This window comes from Ambystoma mexicanum, chromosome 13, assembly GCF_040938575.1.
Source record: "Ambystoma mexicanum isolate Mex_15411 chromosome 13, UKY_AmexF1_1, whole genome shotgun sequence".
NCBI classification, from domain to species: Eukaryota; Metazoa; Chordata; class Amphibia; order Caudata; family Ambystomatidae; genus Ambystoma; species Ambystoma mexicanum.
The window spans coordinates 240722369-240746396 of record NC_090938.1 but is presented as its reverse complement, the minus strand read 5'-3'; the positions used below and the strand labels follow the sequence as shown (position 1 = coordinate 240746396).

Below are 24028 nucleotides of genomic sequence, written 5' to 3'. Positions count from 1 at the left end.
CCCTACTGGGAGCTTTTCCTTACTGCAGCCAGAGCAGAGCTTAACATGCAAAGGAGGCTGCCTTCACTTTCATTTTAAATTTTCTGTGCTCCCCAAGCCCAGGGAAGCACAGAAAACGTAAAATGAAAGTTAGAGCAATTATAAATACTTCGCCGGCTGCCAGCAGAGTTTTCATAATTGCTGCAACTTTCTTTTCTAGTTTCTTGTGCTCGGGAAACTAGAAAAAGTTGCAGCAATTATAAATACACTGCCGGATGCCGGCAAAGTATTCATAATTTTCTGGACTTGCCTACAATAAAAGGTGCAGCAATTATAAATACAAAGTTGCTTTTGCTTTGAGTCTCCTGGGCTTCCCTGGCCCGGGGGAGCCTGTGAGATCCAAAATTAAAGCCAGCGTAATCATACATACAACGCGGTTGTATTTATAAGTGCCATGGTTTTCTAAGTTTCCCGGACTACCCCGGGCCAGAAGAGCCAGGGAAACTTAAAAAGAAATACAAGGAAATCATAAATACAACCGCGTTGTATTTATAATTGCGGTGTCTTTAGCTTTGAGTCTCCCGGGCTCCCCCGAACTGGGGGAGCCCGGGAGACTCAAAGCTGAAGACACTGCAATCATAAATACAACACAGTTGTATTTATAACTGCATAGGCTTTTGCTTTAAGTCTCCCAGGCTCCCCCAGCTCAGGGTAGCCTGGGAGACTCAAAGCTGAAGACACTCCAATCATAAATACAACACGGTTGTATTTATGATTGCAGCGGCTTTCGCTTTGAGTTTCCCGGGCACCCTGAGGCGGGAGAGCCAGGGAGACTGAAAACAAAAGCCGGTGCAGTTATAAATACAACTGTGTTGTATTTAGGATTGCCATGGTTTTCTTTCTAAGTTTCCCGAGCCGGGGGAGTCCTGGAAACCTAGAAAGAAAACTGCGGCAATCATAAATACAATGCGGTTGTATTTATAATTGCCGTGGTTTTCTTTCTAAGTTTCCCGAGCACCCCTGAGCTGGGGGAGCCCGGTACTTAGAAAGAAAACCACGGAAATCATAAATACAACAGAGTTGTATTTATAATTGTCATGGTTTTCTTTGTTAATCAAAGAAAAAGAAATGCACTTACTGGCAGCAGCCTTCCTGCCTGCATTCTCTGCCCTTGCAGCAATAATGAAGCATAAGCCGCTGTAATAAAAGCTGCAAGCAGGTGGCTTTTCCTTTATTAGTGCCATGAGGGCAGAGATTAACACAAGCACAGGAGGCTCATCCATTTCATAAAATGGATGCCTCCTAGTGCTTAACATGTTTGGGTTTGAGCATCATTTGCTCAAAACGTTACATAGGAACTTTCTTTAAAAAGATGTTTAGTATATGTTTTTGATTATTGCCCATCATTTAAAACAATACAAGATTTTGAACGCACTATTCCTTTAAGGGCCCTCTTGCTAACAGCTGGAAAACCCATTGGAGGCAGCTGTGTGGTGCATAGATTATACGGGAGCTGTTTCCTAATGCAAACACCATTGGGTGATTTCCCCGGTTTTATCAATAATGTTGCATAACATGAGTCCCACCATCAACACCAATCTATAAGAAAATTCACTGCCCCACACCAAAGAGCTGAAAGCATGGTTAAAGTTGTCTGCAATACATTAATACATTTCACAGAGGTCTTATTTGGGCATGCAAGTTCACATTTAAAGTGGCAAGGCCTTTAGTTTTTGAAGATGGATGCTTCCATTGGGGAATATGTGAGTGCCACCAGTCCCACCTTGCGGTTTCATTCTGTGGCAAAATTCCAGATAAAGTAACAGAGGGGTAAAGGCAAGTGGTTGCAGATTATCTCAGCCCAAGTCTATAGGCCTCTGCAAGGAAAGGCAGCCGACTGATATCCAAAACCTCAAATCACCACTTGAAAAGGCTACTAGGCTGTCTTTGTCAGTGTACACAGGGCCACAGTCAAGGTGTGGTTATCCATTTCAATTGAAAAGCCCTGATGCCGGACTTGGTCCTTTCAGCTGGATGTAAATTAACTCAGCTGAGGGGGCCTTTTTGCAAACTTCTCTCACAGGTATTATGTGTGGTTTCGAACACAGATATCTCTGAGAATTCCCCAAAAATGGCACAATTTCTCAGGTGGTTGTCATTTGAGTAAGTCGTATTTCAACTATTCCTGGAGAAACACTGTGCTGAGAGATACACTCAGGACCTGCACACCTCTTCCTGAAGTTCACAAGCAAGAATTCACAGGTCTTTACAAATCAATCAGACAAATCAAACTTCACTGCAAGATTCAGGTAAGAAGTCAATAAGGATGCAGAGAAGCCTACTAAGATCCCAGTTCTGCTTTTAATAGCTGGATGCTAAACATATATAGCAAAGGTAATGACCATGAGCTGCATTTTGTAAATTCAGATACTCTACCTGTATGTGTCAAGGATTAGACCATTATCAGAAAACAAGAATTACTCAACTATGCGCTGTCCGATAAATGTATTGAATAAGAAAAGCGCATTGGAATTATAAAATAATTGGGATATTCAGAAGTATACAAAGAATGAATGTGCTGAATACAGATAAATAACCTTTGTGATGAAAATAAGGAATTACAAGCAGTAAAAAAAACACAGGTAAATTATAAAATTCAAATGAAAACATGTGCAGAATGGAAATTGAAGGACATAACGAAGAGCCCTGAAGAAGCTCACTTAGAATCCACAAATAGGATAGTGGCGTAAGAGTGAAACAGGTGTCGACATTTATTAAAGTGGAATTTGGTTGAGATGTAACCAAGGAAATTAATATTTTCCTTGGATGATGCATTTCCTAACTACTATATGTATGTAAGAAGGCCAGCAACATTAAGTAAATGCAGAAATGAATTGCAATGAATTGTGAATACAAGAAATGTATTGGGCAGCGCATAGTTGGGTAAGTCATGTTTTTTGATAAAGATGGAAAAAAGTTCATAAGCCCCAAATCTTCAGGGTAACTTCGCACGACTATTCGGATCCATTTCCCTAAAAGTAAATGAACAAAAAGTGTTGTAACATTAACAGACCCCAGGGAGGAGGCAGGTCTGGGGTGGAGGGATTGAGATGGGGGTGAGAGGGTGATCAATTGTTGAGGGGACAGATGGATGCTTCCGCTGCAGAGATTTTTATATAAACTGCACATCTTAATTTTGCAGTCAGGTATTGGACTCAGCCTTTCATCCTGTTCAGGTCGATGCCATATCTACCGTTGAGCTGTTTCAGAATAAAGCATTGGTGATAAAAGACCAGTGCTTGGGCATACGCAGTCAGCTTAGAGGTGTCTCAATCCCAGCCTTTCCTCTTTCTGTTGATAAAATAACTCCCCTTCAGGGGCATGCTGTTGGAAGGATAGATTTCACTGACTCTGAAAGGTGGACAGGGCTGCAACAGAGTTGGATTTTCACCTTCCTGTGGTTCATCTCAGCTTAATAGTTTCAACTTGTCCAAAAAACTAAGCGAAATTCGGTTTCAGAGACACGCAGTAGCAGAAGGGCTTACACGGCTATGCCTTGTACTGGATGTGTTTCATGAAAATGTGATGTCAGCCACTATCTTTAGGAGCAGGGGCACTGCTTTTTTAATGTTGCATAGATGTACCATAAACCACAGAGAAAATACTTGTTCTTTAGGAAGAGTCGACAGGAGGGGGCGGTAAGGAGTCATATTTTGTCAATTCAAAACATGTCACCCAGGATTGAAGGCCACCTGGGAAACTATACAGTGTTCCATAAGCATGATATTTGCTTCAAATACACTTGGTGGATGTGTAATGCCTATGAACACTTTCTTGAGACTTTGGGCCTGATTCACAGAAGCATTTTACAATAGCTCAATCACAAAGAAAAGCGTTCTATGAATCAGGCCCTTTGTCTACAAAATGCACTGATTTTGTCTGATTAATGTATATGTTGGGCTTGTATTATGTATGTCCAAGAGGGTGTCCAGTTATGCACGGCCCACAGAATGATAGCACTACAGAGGTGGGTTCTTAAAGTGGCAGTACTGGCCTTAATGGACAAAGACATCAGGAGTGTGTTCTTGCAGTTGCACAACTGAAATTAATGGGCAAAGCCAACTTGAGTGTGTACTTAAAGTTCCACTTCCAACAGTATTGGGCACAGGCAATGTAAGTGTGTACTTAAAGTGGCAGTACTGGCTTTATTTGGAAAATCTTTCAAGAGTGTATTCTTACTGTTGTACACCTGACATTATTAGGCAAAGCCATCATGTGAGTGTTTTTACAGTGGCACAACTGGCATTATTGGAAAAAAGGCAATGCAAGTCTGCACTTACAGTGGCAGTACTGGCCGTATTGGATGTGTTAGTCTAAAAATATGAGACTACTGCAAAGAAATGAAGACACACCGGTCACGAGGAACAAATATATAAACAACAGTGTATTAGCACTCGAGCAGTGTCAGGTTTTACAATGCATGTATGCAGGCATAGAAAAGGTGAGCTAAGACATGGGGGAGTAGATATATATATTATACACATTTGGAATACCATGATGAAATTGGGCTAGTTCATCACGTGAGAATGGCCAGTGATCTATAGACCTGCAGACGTGGGCAATTTACCATGGCAATATGTGCTAGAGCACTTGCTGTCATCTCACAGACGATTTACTGTCTGGGAAGCAGAGAGGGGTGTAGGAGTATATTGTGTTCTGAACACAAGATAACATTCCTCGCGCTACTTTATCTATATTATTGCTAGACTAAAAGGTCAGTCTGTATTTCTACTCAGTAGCTCGATCCTTCAGAACAACATATACTGTGAATTGTGCTTCACTTTAATTGTCTTGATGGACATTCACAATTAGCTGTGGATAGGCCGAAAGATTCAAGGAAGACAAGATGGCACCTAATTACAGATTAGCTACGTCTGTGCCAGTACTTCAAGGCTCTAAGTTAAAAGACAGAAAATGTGCTCAGCTGTGCAGGGGCATGTTTTAGAGAAGCTTCCGAAGCGGTAACTTTGTGAGTTCTCACCGCTGCTCAGAATGAATACTCAGAAGCGCGGTTCAATGTGTACATGCTTAGGCCAACATTATAATGCAAAATACAAATGCTTTTACAGATGAAGACATCGGAAGTGTGCTTTTGCATTTGTACTCCTGACATTATTGGGCAATGCCATCACTAGTGTGGGGTGCTTGCATTTAGACTACTGGGAACATTGGACATAGGCAACTTAAGTGCATACTTATAGTGGCAGTACTGACATATGTTGGCACAGCGAACAGGAACATTTCTTCTTGGAATGGCAATATTAGCATTATTGGGCAAAGGTATTCCAAGTGGACCTTATGGTAGCGGTACTGGCATATACTGGCAGAGATGCATAACAATGTCTTCTTAGCATGGTAATTTTATCATTACATGTGTACGGTTGGTGGCCCGGCATCTATTGGATTGTTTCATGTGCTATCTTAAAAAATCGATTGTATCTTGTATGGCTCGTTACCCAATTTTATGTCAAAACTATATTGGAAAATGTACAATTTTCACCAGTTATTTAAAACAATTCTAACTGTGCCTTGAGAGACAACATAATACATCTGCATCAGTATATCACACAAAATAAGTGCCTAGATACTGGACATACAAGCACTACATAGAAAGATGGCATTAAAGCAACACATAGGTTCAATGCTTAAAGGCGGAGTAACGAAACAAGACAAAAAATCAGTGCGTAGATACAGGACGTTAAGGAGTGTGTCGATACAGGTGTAAAACAATGCAAGGACCCATGCATGTAGCAGTGCATAGATTCACGAAATAAAAACTGAACGTTTTATAAAGATGCAGGAAACAGCATTAGTACTCGGCGAGGGGCAATCAGATTGTAACAATCAACCTTATTGACCCTCACTGGGTCGTTACCAGGCCCAAAAAACACTTGCCTGCTGTGGTTCGGTGCGCCAGCTGTCTCGCATCAAAATCGAGCGAAGACACTAGGCTTGTCATTATGTTCCGTGCTCATGTGGCTGGCGGCCATATTTGCTGTATTTTGTAAAACAAAGAGCATTTGGATCACTTGGGATCCCAATGCAGTTTGTTTTTGAAAGTACACCCAATATGGCCTCCAGCCACCCGCACAAGGAACAGAATGCCATGTCTAGTGCCATCATTCTATTCCAATGTGAGCCAGCTGGCGGCCCTTTCTTTTCGGTGACGCACTCCTCTGCAGCCGCTGACACGGTGAGAAGCACAGTTTTACGTCCTATTGCTATTAGTGTCCCCGAATAGTCCAGGATACTAATAGCAATAGAAGTCTCAGAGAGGGGGCATTACCCCGGGGCTACTCTGAACCATAATGCCACCCTCCTTGAGCTCTATTACTTCACACATAGATATGGAGCACATCATCTTTACAGAGCTGTGGTGCAAAAGATTACTGTATCTATGCAGTCCATCAAAGCATGGCTGAGTTATTGAGCAGGTGATTCTACCCAGATTCATAAACTTGGATTAATTCCGCAGCACAAGGCTAGACTCTGGAGCACTTTTCTATATTTATTTTAACTTTTACAAAGTTTATTTTTTTCTTTTGTTTCAATGGTAAATCTATAGGAAATGAACAGTTGCAATACCAATAGGTCCTGGCTGCCATAACAGATTTTCGTATGTTCGAAGTCTGTTTGACCTACAGCCCTTCGGAGCCATAACACTGGCAGTAGGCGCTGTAGAAATACCACGTAACGTAACATTATGTCAAGCACAGCCTCACATGCCACGTCGTGGCTGAAGGACAGCTGTAAGGTGCACAACTTTGTAAGTGATAACAATGAAAGTACTTAACACAAAACAAGTACATACTTCAAACCAAACAAATTTGTAAAATAACACCGTTCGGTCAAGCATTTGCCATCTGGGACTTGTTCCATTTGACTGGCATCAGGGGCATCTAAGAACACACAGAATGTGCACCTTGAAGCAAATGACAACGATAGACACATACAAAAGGAGGGAATGCTGACGTCACTGAGAGGGGAGGCGTTTTCGTACACATTTGCAGTCGACACTATCCATATGAATACGCTTTGGCATAAAGCGCTGTGCACGTGCAAACAAAATGCAAACGGTTTGCCGCCACTAGGAGCGCTAAAGTGATTTTGCAAGATTTGCGGGTGGTGATCTGTCCTCAGGAGGGTTGCCTGCCCATCATCTGCTTCAAGGCCCCAAAAAGCTAGTCACGTCCTAGAAAGAACTCACCCCAAAAAGAAGAGGTCTAGAAGGGACCTATTCCACCCTCCACCAGCACAGGTGTGGCTCTCATGCCGGCTAGGAGATGCCTCTAGCGTCAATGCCAAGGGTGATGCAGCGCTGATGGGAGCCCCGGCACCTGACACGTCAGCACCATGCACACCGCTGGCAGGGGCAGAGCCAGGCTCAAAACTTTGGCGGGTGCTGGATGACAGCTTGGGAAGCTATTCATGACCAGGGCCATTAACCTATCGGGCCGCCCAGGAGGCTGAATGGCTAGTGCCCCTTCCTTTGGCCCATTAGATGCGTCTTTCACCCCGATTCAGAGGCTATTTAGTTTCACAAAGATGATCATCATCGGAGGCTCAGGCCTTGGCCTCATTATAGGGGGTATGGACAGGTGTTTGTCCTATTCATCCGTACGTTTGCTGCGGCGGGCCTTACTGACTGCAAATACTAATAGGAAAACACTGCAAAGGAGATCGGTGTATCTCAGTCTGAGAGCAAGTGCCTTGGCGTGGACTCTGCTGCCGTCAGAGCGGCGGGACGTGCCTCAGTACCCTCGCAAAAGACTAATCCTTCACCCAGACTGCCTCGGCTTCTCTTGGTAGGGATATTTGGGTCAAGAAGTCGAGAACGCCTATGATAACTGATATCTCTCAATGAGAGTTTACTATGGACTGTAGGAACATTGTTATCACCAATGTAGATAAGCCAGAGTGGGTGGAAACCACAGAGGTGCTCAGAAACAAGGCCTTGTCTTGGCTGCACACCAGAGTGGGTCCGGGCTGTGTTAGAGGACGGGACTTTGGACTTCTGCGAAGGTTGCACATTAAGGACTGGGGTACTATGTCCAATACAGGCTGTATTATTAAATGGTGTGGTCACAGCAGCCCCCCCTCATTCCTCACTTTATGTATAAACCTGACCAATGTGTCATCCGCCTCTAATTTAAGGACTGTGCTTAATTAGTTGAAATCAACTTTCCTTTTTATTGTTGCTGTTATTTCACTTGGCCCCCCTGTCCACATTTTTGAAATTTTTATTTGGTGTTATGTTTTGTGATCGTGTGCACTGCTACAGGAAATGTTGCAAGCCATTATTCTGGAAGTATCCTTATGGGAGGGCAAAAGGGGCACTTGCCCAGGGCCCCCACCTTGGAGGGGCGCCCCACAAGGCTAGCTGATCTAAAGAAGTAAGATTCCATTGTCCACCAGTCTTAACTAGTACACGTCAGGATATTGAATGGGGTGCTGCTGAGGCTCTAAACCCATTGCCTTTCTGTTTGATAAGTATACTCTGCCTTGATCAATTCACCATGTAATGCTTTCTGTGTTCACTGTGGTATACATAGTTTGTGTGTTCCTTATGGCACAACTCTGTGGCATTCTTTCGTTCCTGTGGGAATTATGTTGATCATTTGCAATAGGCAATGGTGAAATGCATATTGATAAATTGAGTGCCACAATGGTTCAGAAGTTAGCTCAGTGTGTGAAGCACTGATTACAGAGATATGTGTTAATATGCAAAATTAGAATATCACATTCCAGCCAGGCAGGCTGAGCATTTCCCATTTATGAAGTTTATAAACCTGCCTGCATATGTACTTTGTTTTGCAGAACAATATCTGCTATTATCAGCAATGTTCCTGCACCAGCTAGGGGCTGCTATAAAAACTAACATATCATCCGTATGGTGAAGGTCTAGAAATTGGCTTGTACAGATGGGGGTTGTAAAACGAAGGCAATCGCCTCCAACGATAGGATAAAGTGTTAGTCCAAGAGGAGACTAAGTATCCAAATTCAAGACTATGGAACGAAAGCGTTCATGCTTGTGTCCTGGACTTTCCAGCAGATGATACAGTGATCCTGGTCAAATCATCTAATATATCTTACATTACTATGCTTTCTTCTGTGAGGTTTGATTTCTTGCATGCTGCTGGTATTGTTTAGCCCATTAGTTGATCTTTCTTCGTATGTAGGCTATTTGGGTCGAAGGGTTGGTAGACAGAAGAGAGCGGACCATATGTTGCAGGCCTCAGGCAAGCATATTTTAAGGTCTGCTTGTTTGACACAAAAAGCGGTTTACTTTTTGGTAAAAATCAAAGGATTTTAATCACGTTTATAAATGAAAATGTCGCAAGCCATTATTTTGGAAGTATCTAAAGCTTTAAAATACAAAAGACAACCCCAGATTAAATTTGTTAAATCACATCAATTGGTATCCTGGTTCTTATATACTTCCCTTGATGATGGAGGGGATGAAGCTAGAATCATTCCCATTTTGCATAACACTCTTCTATAATATTTTGTTTAAAAATGGTCATGTTTGGTAATGTGATTTGTGTACATTCCAAGACCGTTTTTATAAAATAAGATTGTTTTAGTTCATGGTAAGAACTGGAAAATAAAGTGTTCAAATGCAGAAATTGCAGAGTTGGCACAAATCCCATTTTCTCCCCTTCAACCCTCAACCAATGTGAGATCCTGGGCATCTCATTTAATCTTGTATTGCCTAACCTCTCAATATTGCCCTTCTCTAAACCTTTCAAAATGGTCAGCCCTTCAGAGTGATTTCCTTCTCATGGTATGATCTTCATAAAAGCCATATTCATGGTTTCACTGTGTTAATAGTGAGCATATTTATATCGCACACTACAGGCATTTGTTCCTTTGAAATCTATGGCAACACTACTTAAAAACCATATCCCACTTCTAATCTCAGTCTGTCTGGATAAAGACACCTTCCTGGTAGCTTCTAATCTGCCTCCACTATCCATGCAACGGTATGTGTATTGATATTGATATTGGATATTTTATTTCTATCGCCCTTGTACACAAGTGTTTCAGAGCGCGACAAGGCAAGGGAGGGGAACAGAGGAGAACAAAACAACAATCTTACTAGGCTCAGTGACATTGAGAATGCGTAAGTGCATGGGAGAGAGGGAGGGGAAAAGTGCATGGAAGGGGGAGAAGTGGAAAGTGCGGAGCAAAGGAGAAACAGAGAAATAATAATAAATAAATAATAAACGCAGCAAATAGTGGTAGTGAATCCAGCAAGTGCATCCAGCAAGTGGCAAGTGCTGGGTTTAAGGCAGCAGACAGAGTAGGTCTGATAAGTGCAGGAAGAAAAAGGGGGAGGGGGAGACTGTATGGGTACAGATACAGACCCCAGTGCAAGGGGTGGCCCAGAGGCAGTGCGGGAGGGTGGCAGAGTGAGCAGATAACTGGGCTGGAGGACAGAAGGTGGCCAGGTGCACGGTGCCAAGAGAGAACAGATCAGCAGGGGAGAGGGGGAGCGAAGGCAGAAGAAAAGAGGAAGGTCTTGAGGTGCTTCCGGAACTGGAGATGGTTCTCCTCAAGTTTTAGTGTGGCAGGGAGGCTGTTCCAGAGGGAGGCCCAGCCAAAGACAGAGATCTACCCCCAGCTTGTTTCTTTGAAAAACGACTGACCCTGAGGCAGTTAGAGGTAGAGTAGCAGAGAGCTCAAGAGGGGAGGTATTTGCAGAGGGATAGCTGAAGGTATTTTACACCCAGGCCCCGAAAAGAATTGCGGACAATGCAGAGGGTTTTGAATTTAATCCTTGCATCCACTGGGAGCCAATGGAGGGATTTCAGAACTGGAGAGATACAGTCCCTGGGCTTGAGGCCAAGGACAAGTCTTCCAGTCCTGTTCTGGATTAGTTGCAGAGGGCGGAGAGTAGCATTCTCCTTCCTTCCAATTGTTGTTCTTTATCCATGCATGGGCACTTTTGCATTCTGTGAGGCAGCTAATGTGAGTTCTCTGTCTATTATAGCTTACATGTACCTTTTACATACCGTCCTGCATTAACACTACAGGCTGCATACCTTCCTGGATGTTATTGATAAGGTATCCTGTATGTACTAGAACAGTAACCGTTCCGTAGACTGCTGATGTTGGTCTTCAAAGGCTACTTGTTTATCATTCTGATTAGAGCAAAGTGGGCGGGCTCCCAAGCCAGGGGGTGGTGCCGCCCATGGGCGCGGGACATGCCTAGCATTGGCAAGGTCTTCAGCACTTACCTTTTTCCAAGGGCAGAGTTGAGGAAAGGACACTCTTGCTGCTGAACTATGTGGTTCAGAGGAACCAATTTTTTGCAGGGACAGTCGCAGCAAAACCGGGACCCTACCTGTTACATCAGTTCAGAGTTATAAAGATGAGCGCCCCCTTTTCCTGGGCGATAATAAGCAGCATAATATTGTTGGACCTAAAGTTGATGAGATGACAGGCCCGATTTATGGTTTAAAAAGCAGTACTTACATATATAAATATGTAATGGGCACAAACGCAGTGCATAGACGTTGTGGCGATACTGGGCATAAAAGTATTACGTGAGATAATTGCACGTTTTACGCTGCCTTATGTCCTCTCTCTCGCCTCACTTTGCCTTTCACTCTGATGATCAGCCGGTCCCTTGCCCTTTGACTCTGCCGCTAACTTTCCCCTCTTGTGCCTGTCCTTGTAGGAACCTGCAGAGGCTCATGAGTGAGGTGATTGGCTGCGAGCAGGAATATGTGGCCTCCTTGGGCCTCCTCGCTGAGATGCTCTCCCTGGAGCTGGAGCGGCGCGACCTGACCCCAGACCAGCGGCAGGAGTGGAGTGCCCTCTGTGGAATTGTGGAGAAGCTGCATGCCTTCCACAGTGGCTACTTCCTGCAGGAGCTGGAGGGCTGTCTGTCCCACCCACTGCGTGTGGCCACCTGCTTCATACGATATGTGAGTACCTCCATCAACTGTACATCATTTTAGCATTTACGTGGTGTTCGCTCCTGTTGTATTATTTCCTGAGTGTTCTTTTTGAAGCATGCATCTTTCTGGCATTCAGATGTTGTACATAAGTCTCCATCTTGTGGTTGCTCTCAAGTTTTTGTTTGCTTATGTGAGCATTAAGATAGGCATCGACATGAGTAGACTCCATCTTCAGATTGTTAAAGAAAAGGCAAGCAAACAGTAAGGGATTCTACTGCACTCCTTAATCTGCATAATCCCTCAATGTCATCAAGAACACATTGGGCCTCATTACGAGTTTTCTGTTAATTCGGCAGTAAATCTGCAGAACTACCGTCATACTAGATTACCGTTACCGCCACTTGGTTCCGCAAATGTACCACGGATTACCAGTGGTGGTAGGGTGTTGTTAATCCACATTTTTGGAGTCCACATAGGACTCCATGGGGATTTCATCAGAATTTTCAGAGGGGGTAATTCTGCCGAATGTGCCTATTTTTGGCAGTTAGGTGGAGGATTTACCTCCAGCTGCTGGAGGTAAATCCTCCACCTTACCACCAAACCTGAAGTATCGCAGTGCGGTAATACAGCGGTAACAGAATTACCACCTCATTACTGCTGCCATTTTTACCCGCACCGCTGTACTTGTAATGAGGCCCATTAACTATTTTTGCGTTCTTCTCTGGTCAGGTCATACGAAATGAAGTCAAATGTTATTGGTAATTTGATGATTCCTGTTGTTTTTGCCTCTTGGAGAAAATTCCCTGTAACCACGCGTTTCTGGGGATTGTGTGACATAGCCTAAAACTGTCGTTAATAACATATTTAGAACTATTTAAAAGTTTATTTTTCAATCTTTTATACCTTGTTCTTCAGACTTTTCCGGATCAGTCTTTTTAAGTAATTAGAGATAGCAAGTTGTCCTAAATGAGGATCCAGAGGTCTCCAAAATGTGTGGCCCTTTGACAACGTCACTTCCTCTTTATGCCAAACAGTTACAGATGGACCTAGGTCCCTGTGCACCCCTGTCTTGTTGGTTGGAATGTTCAAACTTTACTATGTCTAAGCCCTGGTAATCGCCTAACTTAAAGATCCTTAAAAATGAAGTAAGAAAAAATAAAATAAGAACATACCAGAAGGGGATCTTCCTTCCTTTTCGCTTATTTATGATGCCCGGAGAGCCTATAGAAAGTCGATGTTGCCAGCTAAATCCGCCTATCGTCATACTTTAGCTGTTAATAAATATAAAGAACCTTTTACTACCATTAAAAACCTGGCATCTCCAGATTGTGTAACACAGCCTCCTAAGCCTTTTTGCAGTTGACTACAGTGGTTGCCATTCACTAAAAGCTGCAGATGGAACAGACATCACAAAGCACAGTCACAGATCTGGGAGATTTACCCTGACTCAAATTTAAATTTTCATAAAGTAATTCCTGACACAGTTTTGCCACTGCTGCTGGCTCTGAAACCTACCAAATTCTGACTAGACCCCCTTTTTGCTATCATGGCTCGCCATTACGCTCTGAGCTTATCTAAATTCATATATGAGCTGGCCAATCTGTCTTTCACTCAAGGGATCACCCTGGAATCCTTAAATCTCGGATAATCTCTCCATTGCTAAAACAATCGATCCCTCTCTTATGAGATATTTTCGTCCGCTCGCCCCTGCACCCTGGTTAAACAAAGTGCTGAAAAAGCTGGAGACAATTCAAATTCAAGATTCTTTGAGCAGAAAGATATTCTGGATGTATGTAAATTAGGCTTTTGCCCAAGACATGGTACCAAGTTAGCATTAGTCACTGTGTGGGCTAACTTCCTGGCCAAAGTTGACGATGGACAACTGTCCTTGCTAGTTATGCTTGACCTCCCTGCAGCATTCGATACTGTGGATAACGCTATCTTAATATCTCACCTGGGAGGTCTAAGAGGGATGACAGATTCCCTATTATCGTGGTTCCTTCCAAAGAGATTTCAATTGGTAAAATGGGACAGTTCACATCTGTCCCAGCTTGCATTAATTGTGGTGTCCCGTCGGGAATCTCCCAGTCTCCCTTGTCATTTATTGTCTATCTCCAGCCGCTTATGACCATTCTCTGTACTTTTGATCCCCACTGCCAAACATATGCAGGTGACACGAAGATTCATGTTAAAGCTGCACGCGTGTCCTTTCGAAAATGCTTTGGCTTTGGAGGAATATCTTGGAGTTGTTCAGTAATGGATGAATGGACTATGAATGGTTCCCAACTCAGCCTTTCAAAAACCAAAGTCATGTTGCTAGGTCTGGCATATCTGCTCACAGATCCAGTGCACACCCTGCCACCCCGGATCCTCTTTGGTATTCCCACCTCTTACACCAGTAAAGAGGAAAATGCGTGGTTCATCTTGGATGCTGATCTGGCCCTTACAGCTCAAGTCAATGAACTGTCCAGAGCTTCCTTCGTTCAACTTTGACTACTCAGACTCTTCAGTTTGTGCCAAAGAACTTCACTCCCTTGTAGTAGGCACTCTCATAAATTCTCACTTAGAGTACACCATGCTGGTATCCCTAAGAATTGGTAGTGCAAGTTACAACTGATCCAAAATGCTGCTGTGCGCTTGATCTGTGATCTCTCGAAATCTGATTTGATTTTTATTTATCGAAGATAACTTTATTGTTTGCCAGTTCAGCAAAGGATCATTTTAGAACTCCTTTTTTATTATATATAAGTGCATCAATGATCTAGTCGCATCTTACCTATCTAGGAAAATGCTTCTGTATCATGCCACAAAATCATTTTGTTCTGAAGACAAGAATTTAGTGGTGGTTCCGCGATCACGCTTTCCCTCGCGTGGGATAGATAGATGTTTGTTTGTTTGTTTGTTTGTTTATTGTATTTGTATTGCGCCCCCAACCCTGAGGTAACTGGGCTCAGTTTACAAGTACAAGGATATGCATTTCTGGGTTACACAAATATTAGTACAGTGAAGCATTACAGAAAATCAGATTTACAGAAGCAAACAGAGGCGAGTGGTAATATGCAATAATAAACCATGATGAGCAGTTCAAGAATGCAAGAGATCTGTGAGGATGGGAGTTACAGGCATACCAATTGACTAGCATGGAGTTTACAGTACTCTACAATAATATACAATTCAGGATTACTAATAAGCTATATGGTCATACACTAGATTCATAGTTGCATCATGTAGCTACATGGTTTGAGGATGTAACGAGGGAGTCTGGCCGGCACGTGGCTGCTCTAGTGAATCTTTGGTGATGAGCCAGTGTTTGGTGTCTTTTCTAAATTTATAGAATGATTGGTCAGCTCTTAAGGAGGTAGGTAGTGAGTTCCAAACTTGAGCAACCATTACGGGGAAGCTCTTCCCCCCTGCTTTATTAATTTTGTACCTCGGCACTTTAGGCACCCTGAGTTAGTGGATCTAGTTTGTCAGGTAGAGTTGGTTTTAGAAAATGTTTCAGTCAAGTAAAGAGGGGCTGAAGTGTTGAGGCATTTGTAGGTTAGGCCGGCTGTTTTTAGTTGTATTCTCTCAATGATAGATAGACAGTTATTGTCTCGTCTAAACCCAGAGATGTGTTGCCTTCTGGAGATACCCAAGGCAGTTCTAAGTGCATTGTTCTGCAGGATCTGTAGTTTGTTAGTGACGTATTTACTGGCACCTACGTATAGTGCATTGCAGTAATCGATATTAGATAATGCTAATGCTCTTGCCAGAGTAATGTAACTTTTAGTGTGGAAGGAATAACTTTCATGCGTGGATCATCTTGCAGGTATAAGCTGTAGCAGACACTGTAGCACTGACCTGTTTGTGCAAATTCAACGAGGAGTCTAGGTAAAAACCTAATGTTTTTTCCTCTTTGTCCACCTTTATGTCATTCCAGTCAATGTTGAAGGAGCGGTATTGATTACTAATTTTTTTTTGATTGGCTGGTGTGGCTAAGAGGAGTAGCTCCGTCTTCTCATCATTCAGGCATAGGCCATGTGTGGCCACCCAAGCCTGAAGGATGAGGTAGATTTTGTTTAAGAAAGCTAGGTCTTTTTCGTAGTCACCTCTCAAAGGAATGAGGATCTGGGTGTCATCTGCATAGTTGGTATAGGTGACACCCAGATCGTCCGGATCATCGAACAGTGGTTTAGTAAATGCACTATGCAAGGTGGGTGATACACAAGATCCCTGAGGGACTCCACAGGATATGGGGATAGGATCTGCAGCAGCTAACGTTGAGAAGACTCTCATGGATCTATTTGTAACGAAGGATTCAATCCAGGCTGTTGCTTCTGCGGAGAAATGGGCTGCTGTGGAGAGGTACTTACAAAGCACCCTGTGATTGACCAGATCAAAGGCAGCTGACAAATCCAGCAGGAGCAAAAGGGCAGATTTTCCTAGGTCTTTCAGATCGTCAATCTGAATTTTCAGATCAATCAAGGCTGTTTCTGTGCCACGTTGGGGTCTGAAACCTGATTGACAGAGTTCTAGATAAGATTGTATTTGGTTATAGGCAGCTTTGCGATGATCTTTAGTAAAAAAGGGACTATAGTGATGGGCCTAAAGTTAGTGGGAATATTGGGGACCAGAGTTGGCTTTTTTAGTAGAGGGAGGACCCAGGAAATTTTTAGATTTTCGTGGACAGTGCAAGTGTGGAAGGAGGCGTTGATTAGCTTGGTGATAAAGAGGGCAAGCTTACTTGCCACTTCCTTTATGATGGAAGCTGGGCATGTATCACCTTGACAATTGGAAGGTTTAAGTGAGGCTATAATATTTTGCACTTCTCTGATACATAATGCATTGAATTTTAAATGGTGAAGTGGTTTTGGTAGGATAGGGCTGAATTTTGGGAGGTTGGCTTGAGGTGAGAGATTGAGTTTCTTGATAGCTATATTCTTTTGGAGCAAGGTGATTTTATTAGATAAAGCATCTTGACTTTTAGTGCACCATATTAGATCCTTGGTACAATTATCAATAGGTGGGGTTGGAGATTCTAGTTCTCTTAGAATAGTAAAGAGTTATTTTGTATTTGAGCTCGCTTTGTCAATCCTTTCATTATAGGTATCTCGTTTTGCTAACCGGATTTCTTGTTTATAGTTGGCTGATATTTTTTTAAGGATATCTTTATTGGTAGGGGAAGGGTCGTTTTTCCAGGTTAATTCACATTTTCTTTTTTCATTTCTTAGGGCTTTGAGCTTGGGCGTGTACCATGTGTTTAAGTGCGCTGTAGGTTTACTTTTGCGCATTTTTAGAGGTGCAATGCTGTCCAGTGCAGTGGTAATGGTTTTGTTGTAGAGGTCCACTAGTTCAGCAGGATCAAGAGAGGTAGTAGAGGGACTATGTAATGGTTGGAGAAAGGGTTTGAGGTTATCCACAGTGATATTCTTTTTGTTCCTAGTCGGAATAGAAGGAGCAATTGGGTTCTCAACGGTATGTCCTAAACTGTGGAATCAGCTTCCAGAGGACATCCAGAACCCAGACTCACTTTTGCTGTTTGGGTAAAAAATGAAGACCTTTCTTTACCAATAGTTTCTTTGTCGAGTTCTCAATTCAGCATCTTACATTCTGGGATATGCACTTTACAAAAAAGAAATCCAAATAAGAGATACAAATACAAAATACAAGTTATAGTCGCTGACTACAATGTCCACAATGCAGCTCCTTTCAACTCTATACGAACTTGTCAATGTTTCTGCATCAAGTTCACTTGACAATGTCACCTTCCCTTGGCTTTAGCAGCACTTTGCTAATTGATCCACTTGATTGAGTTAGCGTGTTCACACTTCACCGTCTCAGTGCTTGCAATCATGATTCACCTGACTCGGTTAGCAATCTTAGACTTGCTCACTTGACTTTCCCAGTGCTTCTGGGCATGCATCAATCCTTCCTTGATTCCTCTGGCTGGGGAGCACCACAGCACTGCTTGGAGTGTTGGAACTACAAATGTCATAAAACATACCTTCACTTGTCTTTATTAGCTCCTCTGGGCTTTCATCAACTCTTCCTTGGTTCCCAAGGTTTGTCAGCGCCACTGCGCTGGTTGGAATATCAGTACAGCGGCTCCCAAATGGCATTCCTTCACTAGTTCACTTCCCTTTATTAGTGCCTCTGGTCTTCATCTATTCATTCTTCTTTTCCTTGGTGTGTCAGGAAGCACTGTCTTCCCTGCAGTATTTAAACCATAAATCATTTCTCCATCTTCTAGCTCTCTCGCAATGGAGCACTGCAGTTCACCTTCGGTCTCCCGACCCTTCACAGGCTTTGAATCCCACCTTATCTGCTCCTCCTCATACTCTGCCCACTACTCTACCCTTTCTCATCATCTCAGTCTGGCAGGGCGTTCAGAGTCTTCTCAGCCGTCTACTTCTTCTGCATCGCAGCCGGGTTTCTAACGCAGCCCGACCATTCTGTGCCTGGCTTCCACTACGAGTTTGTGTGCAAGCCCATGGTCTTCACTCGGCTGCTCCAGGCCTTTCTGGCTTCTCGCGCTCATCAGATGTGTGTCTCACATGGGGTGGTGTAGGTCAGTGTGTAGGTGGCATCCTACGGTCTGGATGCCCATTACATCTCCACCAGCTTTCTCCAATCACCAGCTGCAGGGCTCTCTGCTTCTCACATTCTGGGACCAGAATCGGCCCCTCAGACTCTCCAGGTCTCGTCATTTCTTGTTTTCCTTGCGCTGGAGGGATGCATCAAGGCACTTCAACCCTTTCCACTGAAATGGGCTCCACACCTTGGTGGGCCCCCCGTGACTCTGACAAAGAAAGATGAATAGCTTTTCTCTCGTTGTAATTTGGGGATTTAGCCCCCGTGCTGGCTGCCTTTCTTTTTTCTGCAGTGCAGAAGACAATAAAGTTAATATTCTGCACCGCAGGTCCTCGGCATGGATGTAGCTAGAATGTATCCCTCCGAGTAAAGCTACAAGCTGAGGCTGATGGTTTGCACTTATTCACTGAGGAAACACGAGCCTTCAAGCTTTGGCAATTTAAATGTGCATTTGCTGGCCAGAGGCAGAACTCTCCCACAGGTGTTCAGCCATCACACACATGCTGTACCCTGTTTCAGCACCTCGGGGTGTGGCAGTGAATAAGCTTGTAGTTTAATGATGTCCAAGACGTATAGGTAGATGCCAACGGGTTAGATTGGGCCCAAGACTAATTCATCGGCTATTAATTGCTGACTTGCACTGCAGCTGTATGTGGGGGCGGGTTCAAATAATAATAAAAGGTGGCAGAGGCAGGGTGGAGGTTGTTGGGGGGGTCTCCTCCCTCATACATTAACAGCGAAATGTCATAAAAGAAAAGGAAATCGACAAAATTGCCGCGTCAAAAGGAACTCGATGCAACATAGGGCTTGTGTTATGCAACCTCGCTGCTAAAACTAGAGAAATCCCCCAAGACAAGTTTCATTAGCAACAATAGGAATCTCTGCATACCTGAGCTACCCACCCAACACAAGTCCACACCCTACTGGATGTCCCATTTCATATAGTATGTTGAATCTCTGATCAGATATGTGCTCTTGGTGTACAAAATGATCCCCCCCCCCCCCCCGAAACAATGTGTGGCCCAAAACACATATTTACCATTTGCACACAGCCCCGAATGTATTTGAAAACATTAAACGTCGATACATGGATGTGTTTTTGTTGTTAACATATTCTGGCAGGTTCTACCGGCTATAGGCTAGGGGACCCCTAGAGGTTATTTTGAAAAGGGCGCTTGTGCATCTTCAGCTGGTACTGGCGGGCAGAACGGAGGAACAGCATCATACAGGCCCTCTGCAGTAATTACTCTGCATTCTGCTTAGTGCCTCACTTGCTCTAGGACCGTCTAACCAATGGGGCGTGATGAGTAGTCTGGGTGAAACCTCTACCTGGTACATAGTAACCTAGGGCTCAATGGCCACTTGATCGTCAAGCACCCCTGAGCCATAATTGGGTACTTCTTCACTCGGAAACAATTTCCTACTGAAGGACAATGATGACCTTTCCTGGCGGTTCCCAGCTTGAGACAAGCCAAATGCTTAGCCAACTTCAAGCCGCTAAACACACATGATATGTTAGGCTAGTGGCACCAAATGGGGGCTCCTTTTTATTCCATGTCTTCACACTTTTTAATGTGTACAATATTGTTTTGGATTCTGCTACAGCAGAGGTAACACACATATTTTCCCCAGGATAGCCTAATGGACTAAACATACCAAAGACACTACATTTGAAGAACTTAGCCTGATTGGCTTCTGTAGCTCCCTTACTTTTCTCCCTGCCCCCCTCTCCTCTCCTCTCTCTCTCTCTTTCTCTCTCTCTCTCTCTATGTAGCTCTCTCTCTCTTCCTCTCTCCCTCCCTCCCCTCTCCTCTCTCTCTCTCTCTCTCTTTCTCTCTCTCTCTCTCTCTCTCTCTATGTATCTCTCTCTCTTCCTCTCTCCCTCCCTCCCCTCTCCTCTCTCTCCTCTCCTCTCTCTCTCTCTTTCGCTCTCTCTCTCTATGTATCTCTCTCTCTCTTCCTCTCTCCCTCTCTCCCTCCCTCCCCTCTCCTCTCTCTCTCTCTTTCTCTCTCTCTCTCTCTATGTATCTCTCTCTCTTCCTCTCTCTCTCCCTCCCTCCCTCCCTCTCCTCTCCTCTCTCTCTCTCTTTCGCTCTCTCTCTCTATGTATCTCTCTCTCTCTTCCTCTCTCCCTCCCTACCTCCCTCTCCTCTCTCTCTCTCTCTCTCTCTCTCTCTCTTTCTCTCTCTCTCTCTCTCTCTCTATGTATCTCTCTCTCTTCCTCTCTCCCTCCCTCTGTCCCTCCCTCTGTCCCTCTCTCTCTCTCGCCCTCTCTCCTTCCTTTAAATAAATAATTTTCTACAGAGCATTGGGGACTAGATATGCTCACGTTGCAATCCAGCCCATCCTCTTCTAAATGTCAACATGAGAGTTCCAGACTGTTTATCTTGGAATGATAACCTATCATAACATTATGTATATAGTATATTATATATTGATGACGTGAGTCTCTCAGTAAGACAAGTGAATTCAAACAAAGGTGGCCACTGGGGAAACAGAAAAGATACCTTGTCACTTTTAGTTCCTTGGCGGCCAGGGAGTGGACCGAGCAAGGGGTTGGAGCTGGAGAGAGCATTGCAGTATAGAGGGGTAATGGGTGGGGTGTATTTCGGGGTGCTTTGGGAACAGAAAAGGTCTCGTGGTGGTTGAAAAGTGCACTGGCAGCTGTAGGAGTGACATGTTAGACAGCCAGGGAAGAATGCAATGCAGACTTATTGCGCCAGTGCAATCCCGAGTTCATGGCCCCCTGATTGGCTGGTGCCACTCTCCCTGGTGCTCATTCTGATGAACAGGGTCTGCAGCTTCCCTAGGCCTTTTGCCTTTATATTTGTATCCATCCGGCACCCTGGGCCAAAACGTATTCCGAACAGTGAACATATGGATGAAATTGTATAATTGTCAGAATATCTTTCTAAAATCTCTTTAAAGCGAATATGACCCAATGTGGACATTTTCCTTATTTTGGAAGTGCTGACTTTGAACCCTAGCTTGAAAATCTAGCCAAATGTAAATATTAAAATTTATATAGGTCATACATTTTGCTCTCAGTGCTAAAACCACAGATCATGTGATTTGCAAGTCCAGTCCCTATGATTTCTTTTGCTTTTTTTGGCAATGACTCATGGCCTTTTTGTTGTTGCTGCTTTGTGTTTTTAATGTAACATGTGGAAGGTGCATCTTTTTCTGATATCAGTCTCTCCCTCTCGTTGTTTTCACAGGCTGATCAGATAAGCCTGTACTCGCTCTATGTGAAGAACAGACCGAAGGCTGAAAGCATCCTGACCTCCCACCGAAGCACCATTAAGGTAAAGACATGTCTTCAACCCTCATTGAGACACCTCCCCTACAAATAACTAAGTTTACTACACCCCAAGTGTTCAACAACAGTAAGCACACAAAATGCACAGAAGGTAGCGCTGTGTTTCCTCCCAAGATACCAGATGTTTCCATGTATTCCTTTTCCAAGTATCTCCACCAAGCGTCCTCTCCTTAGTCAACACCTGGCATTCCTACAAATTGCCAATCTGGCTTCAAAAACCATATCACACGTTTCAATGTTTTTGTGTGTTTACGAGATGTGGCAAAACCTTTTACCTGAAATGTGAGCGTAGTATTAGCTATTTCAGCCAAAAAGCAACAGCACTACTGAGTCGCCTTCCAAGCTCCTCCAGTTCAGAGCCTGGGCGCAATGCATTGCGGGTATGCAAATTATCTGAAAAACATACACATATATTCTTGCAGGTTTCATCACTGTGTATCGATCTGGATTTTATACCTTTGGCCTCTATGTTCCCAGATTCAACAGTCAGTTATACTACGAACCGTGTAGGCTATAGTCCCTTCCTTTAAAATCATCTATCTTTATTCGGCCAAAGTTTAAAAAAGCAGTGTGTTTCTAAGAATAGAGAGGAGCTACAGCCGCTACCTATTTTTTACCACGCCCACAGCTAAAAAATGGGAAAGAACACATGACTGGAATTTTGCCATTTTATTATGTTGTCCAATCATGTGCTCATTTAAAGTACCACACATCCTCTGAGCAAACTTACCCTCAAACAGTTAACTGTCCACACTGGCTAGCTACAGTAGCTCACTCTCCATCATGCAGGTGTGTGTGTCAGTGTCAGTCACAGCACTATAGTCAAGTTGAGTATCAAGCACCATAGGAAACCGAAAAATGAATTGTTAGAATTGCTATTCACTTTTGACTCATACGACGGATTTGGTAGAAATTTAGCAAACAAATTATACTTGCAGACTTTCCCCAGACTGGACATTTTGGGAAAGATCCGTTATAAAAAAAGAATTTATTAAATAAAAATAAAATGTTTCAGCCTAGTCCCCATTCATTTTCCCATAGACAAAAAAGTCACATGTTTGCTCAAGCACACAGCAAAAACAGCTGGATGGAATTGGACCAGCTACGAAACAACTTGGGCACCAAGCGTTGACTCAATTTCTGGGGGATGGGAGAGGGCTGTGTTATTGCATCTAATAGTTTTTTAAATATTTGATGGAGAAGGGAGTGACACTCTCCCCCAAAATGATAGTGATATCTCCCATGGTTCTTTGCAGCAGAGAGGCTGACAGGAATTTCAGAAATGAGAAAGCAGCCTTTTTCCCCCAAAGTTCGATAGCTAATAAATTTTGACTTGCTGGATGGATTTGGATGACATGTTTAAAACAAAAAGTGTGTCAAGAACCCCCACCACCCCCCAACCCCACCGAAACTGCATGTTTTGGGAGGAATACGTTATAAAATGAAAAAGCTATTAAGAAAACAGAACACCACAGTTTCACAGTGTTCAACCCATTCATTTTCCCATAGAGAAAAAATTCAGTTTTTTAACACTGGTACTGTGAACACCGTTGGGCAGATTTGGACCAAATAAGAAACAACTTGGGCACAAAGCATTCACTTACAATTCTTGACTGGTTTGGCATAAATCCATGCAGTAGATTTAAATATATGTGACAGAGAAGGGGGTGCCCCCTGCTCCTTAGAACCTTCTCTATCGCCCTTGGTGCTTTTTAGAGCAGAGAGTCTGAGCAAGGCTAATAACTTTGGATGCAGTTTTCTTAACGAATATTTTATCAAGAGCCCAACTAAAATGGAGGTTTTGGGAACAATTTGGTAGAAGATTAAAAAGTTATTAAGAAAACATTAAAACGCTGTTTTCAGCTACTCACACTCATTTTCCGATAGAGAAGAAGTGCTGTTTTTTAACAACCCTAGCATGAAAACTGCTTGGCAGATTTGCACCAAATAAGAAACAATGTGGGCACAAAGCATTGACTTAATTTCCTTGACTGGTTTAGGGTAAATCCATCCAGTAGTTTTTTAAATATTCGACAAGGAACTGGGTGTCCCTGCGCCTTAAAACATGTATATTGGTATCGCTGCTTTACAGCAGAGAGACTGACAAAGGATAATAACTTTTGACCTGCTGAATGAATTTGAATGACATTTTCTAAACCAAGGGATTGTCAAGCCCTCCCCCGCCCCCACC

The 24028-nt window shown here is 43.4% G+C and overlaps 1 protein-coding gene across 2 annotated transcripts in view; it reads left to right on the top strand.

The window, feature by feature from the left end:
• ARHGEF40 (Rho guanine nucleotide exchange factor 40) overlaps window positions 1-24028 on the top strand; it is a 507114-nt gene that overhangs the window by 361941 nt on the left and 121145 nt on the right. For both annotated transcript variants that reach the window (XM_069633711.1, XM_069633710.1), the window contains exons 15-16: window positions 11723-11972; window positions 21737-21823. In XM_069633711.1, the coding sequence (XP_069489812.1) occupies window positions 11723-11972; window positions 21737-21823 (337 nt within the window). The remainder of the gene's footprint in view (window positions 1-11722; window positions 11973-21736; window positions 21824-24028) is intronic.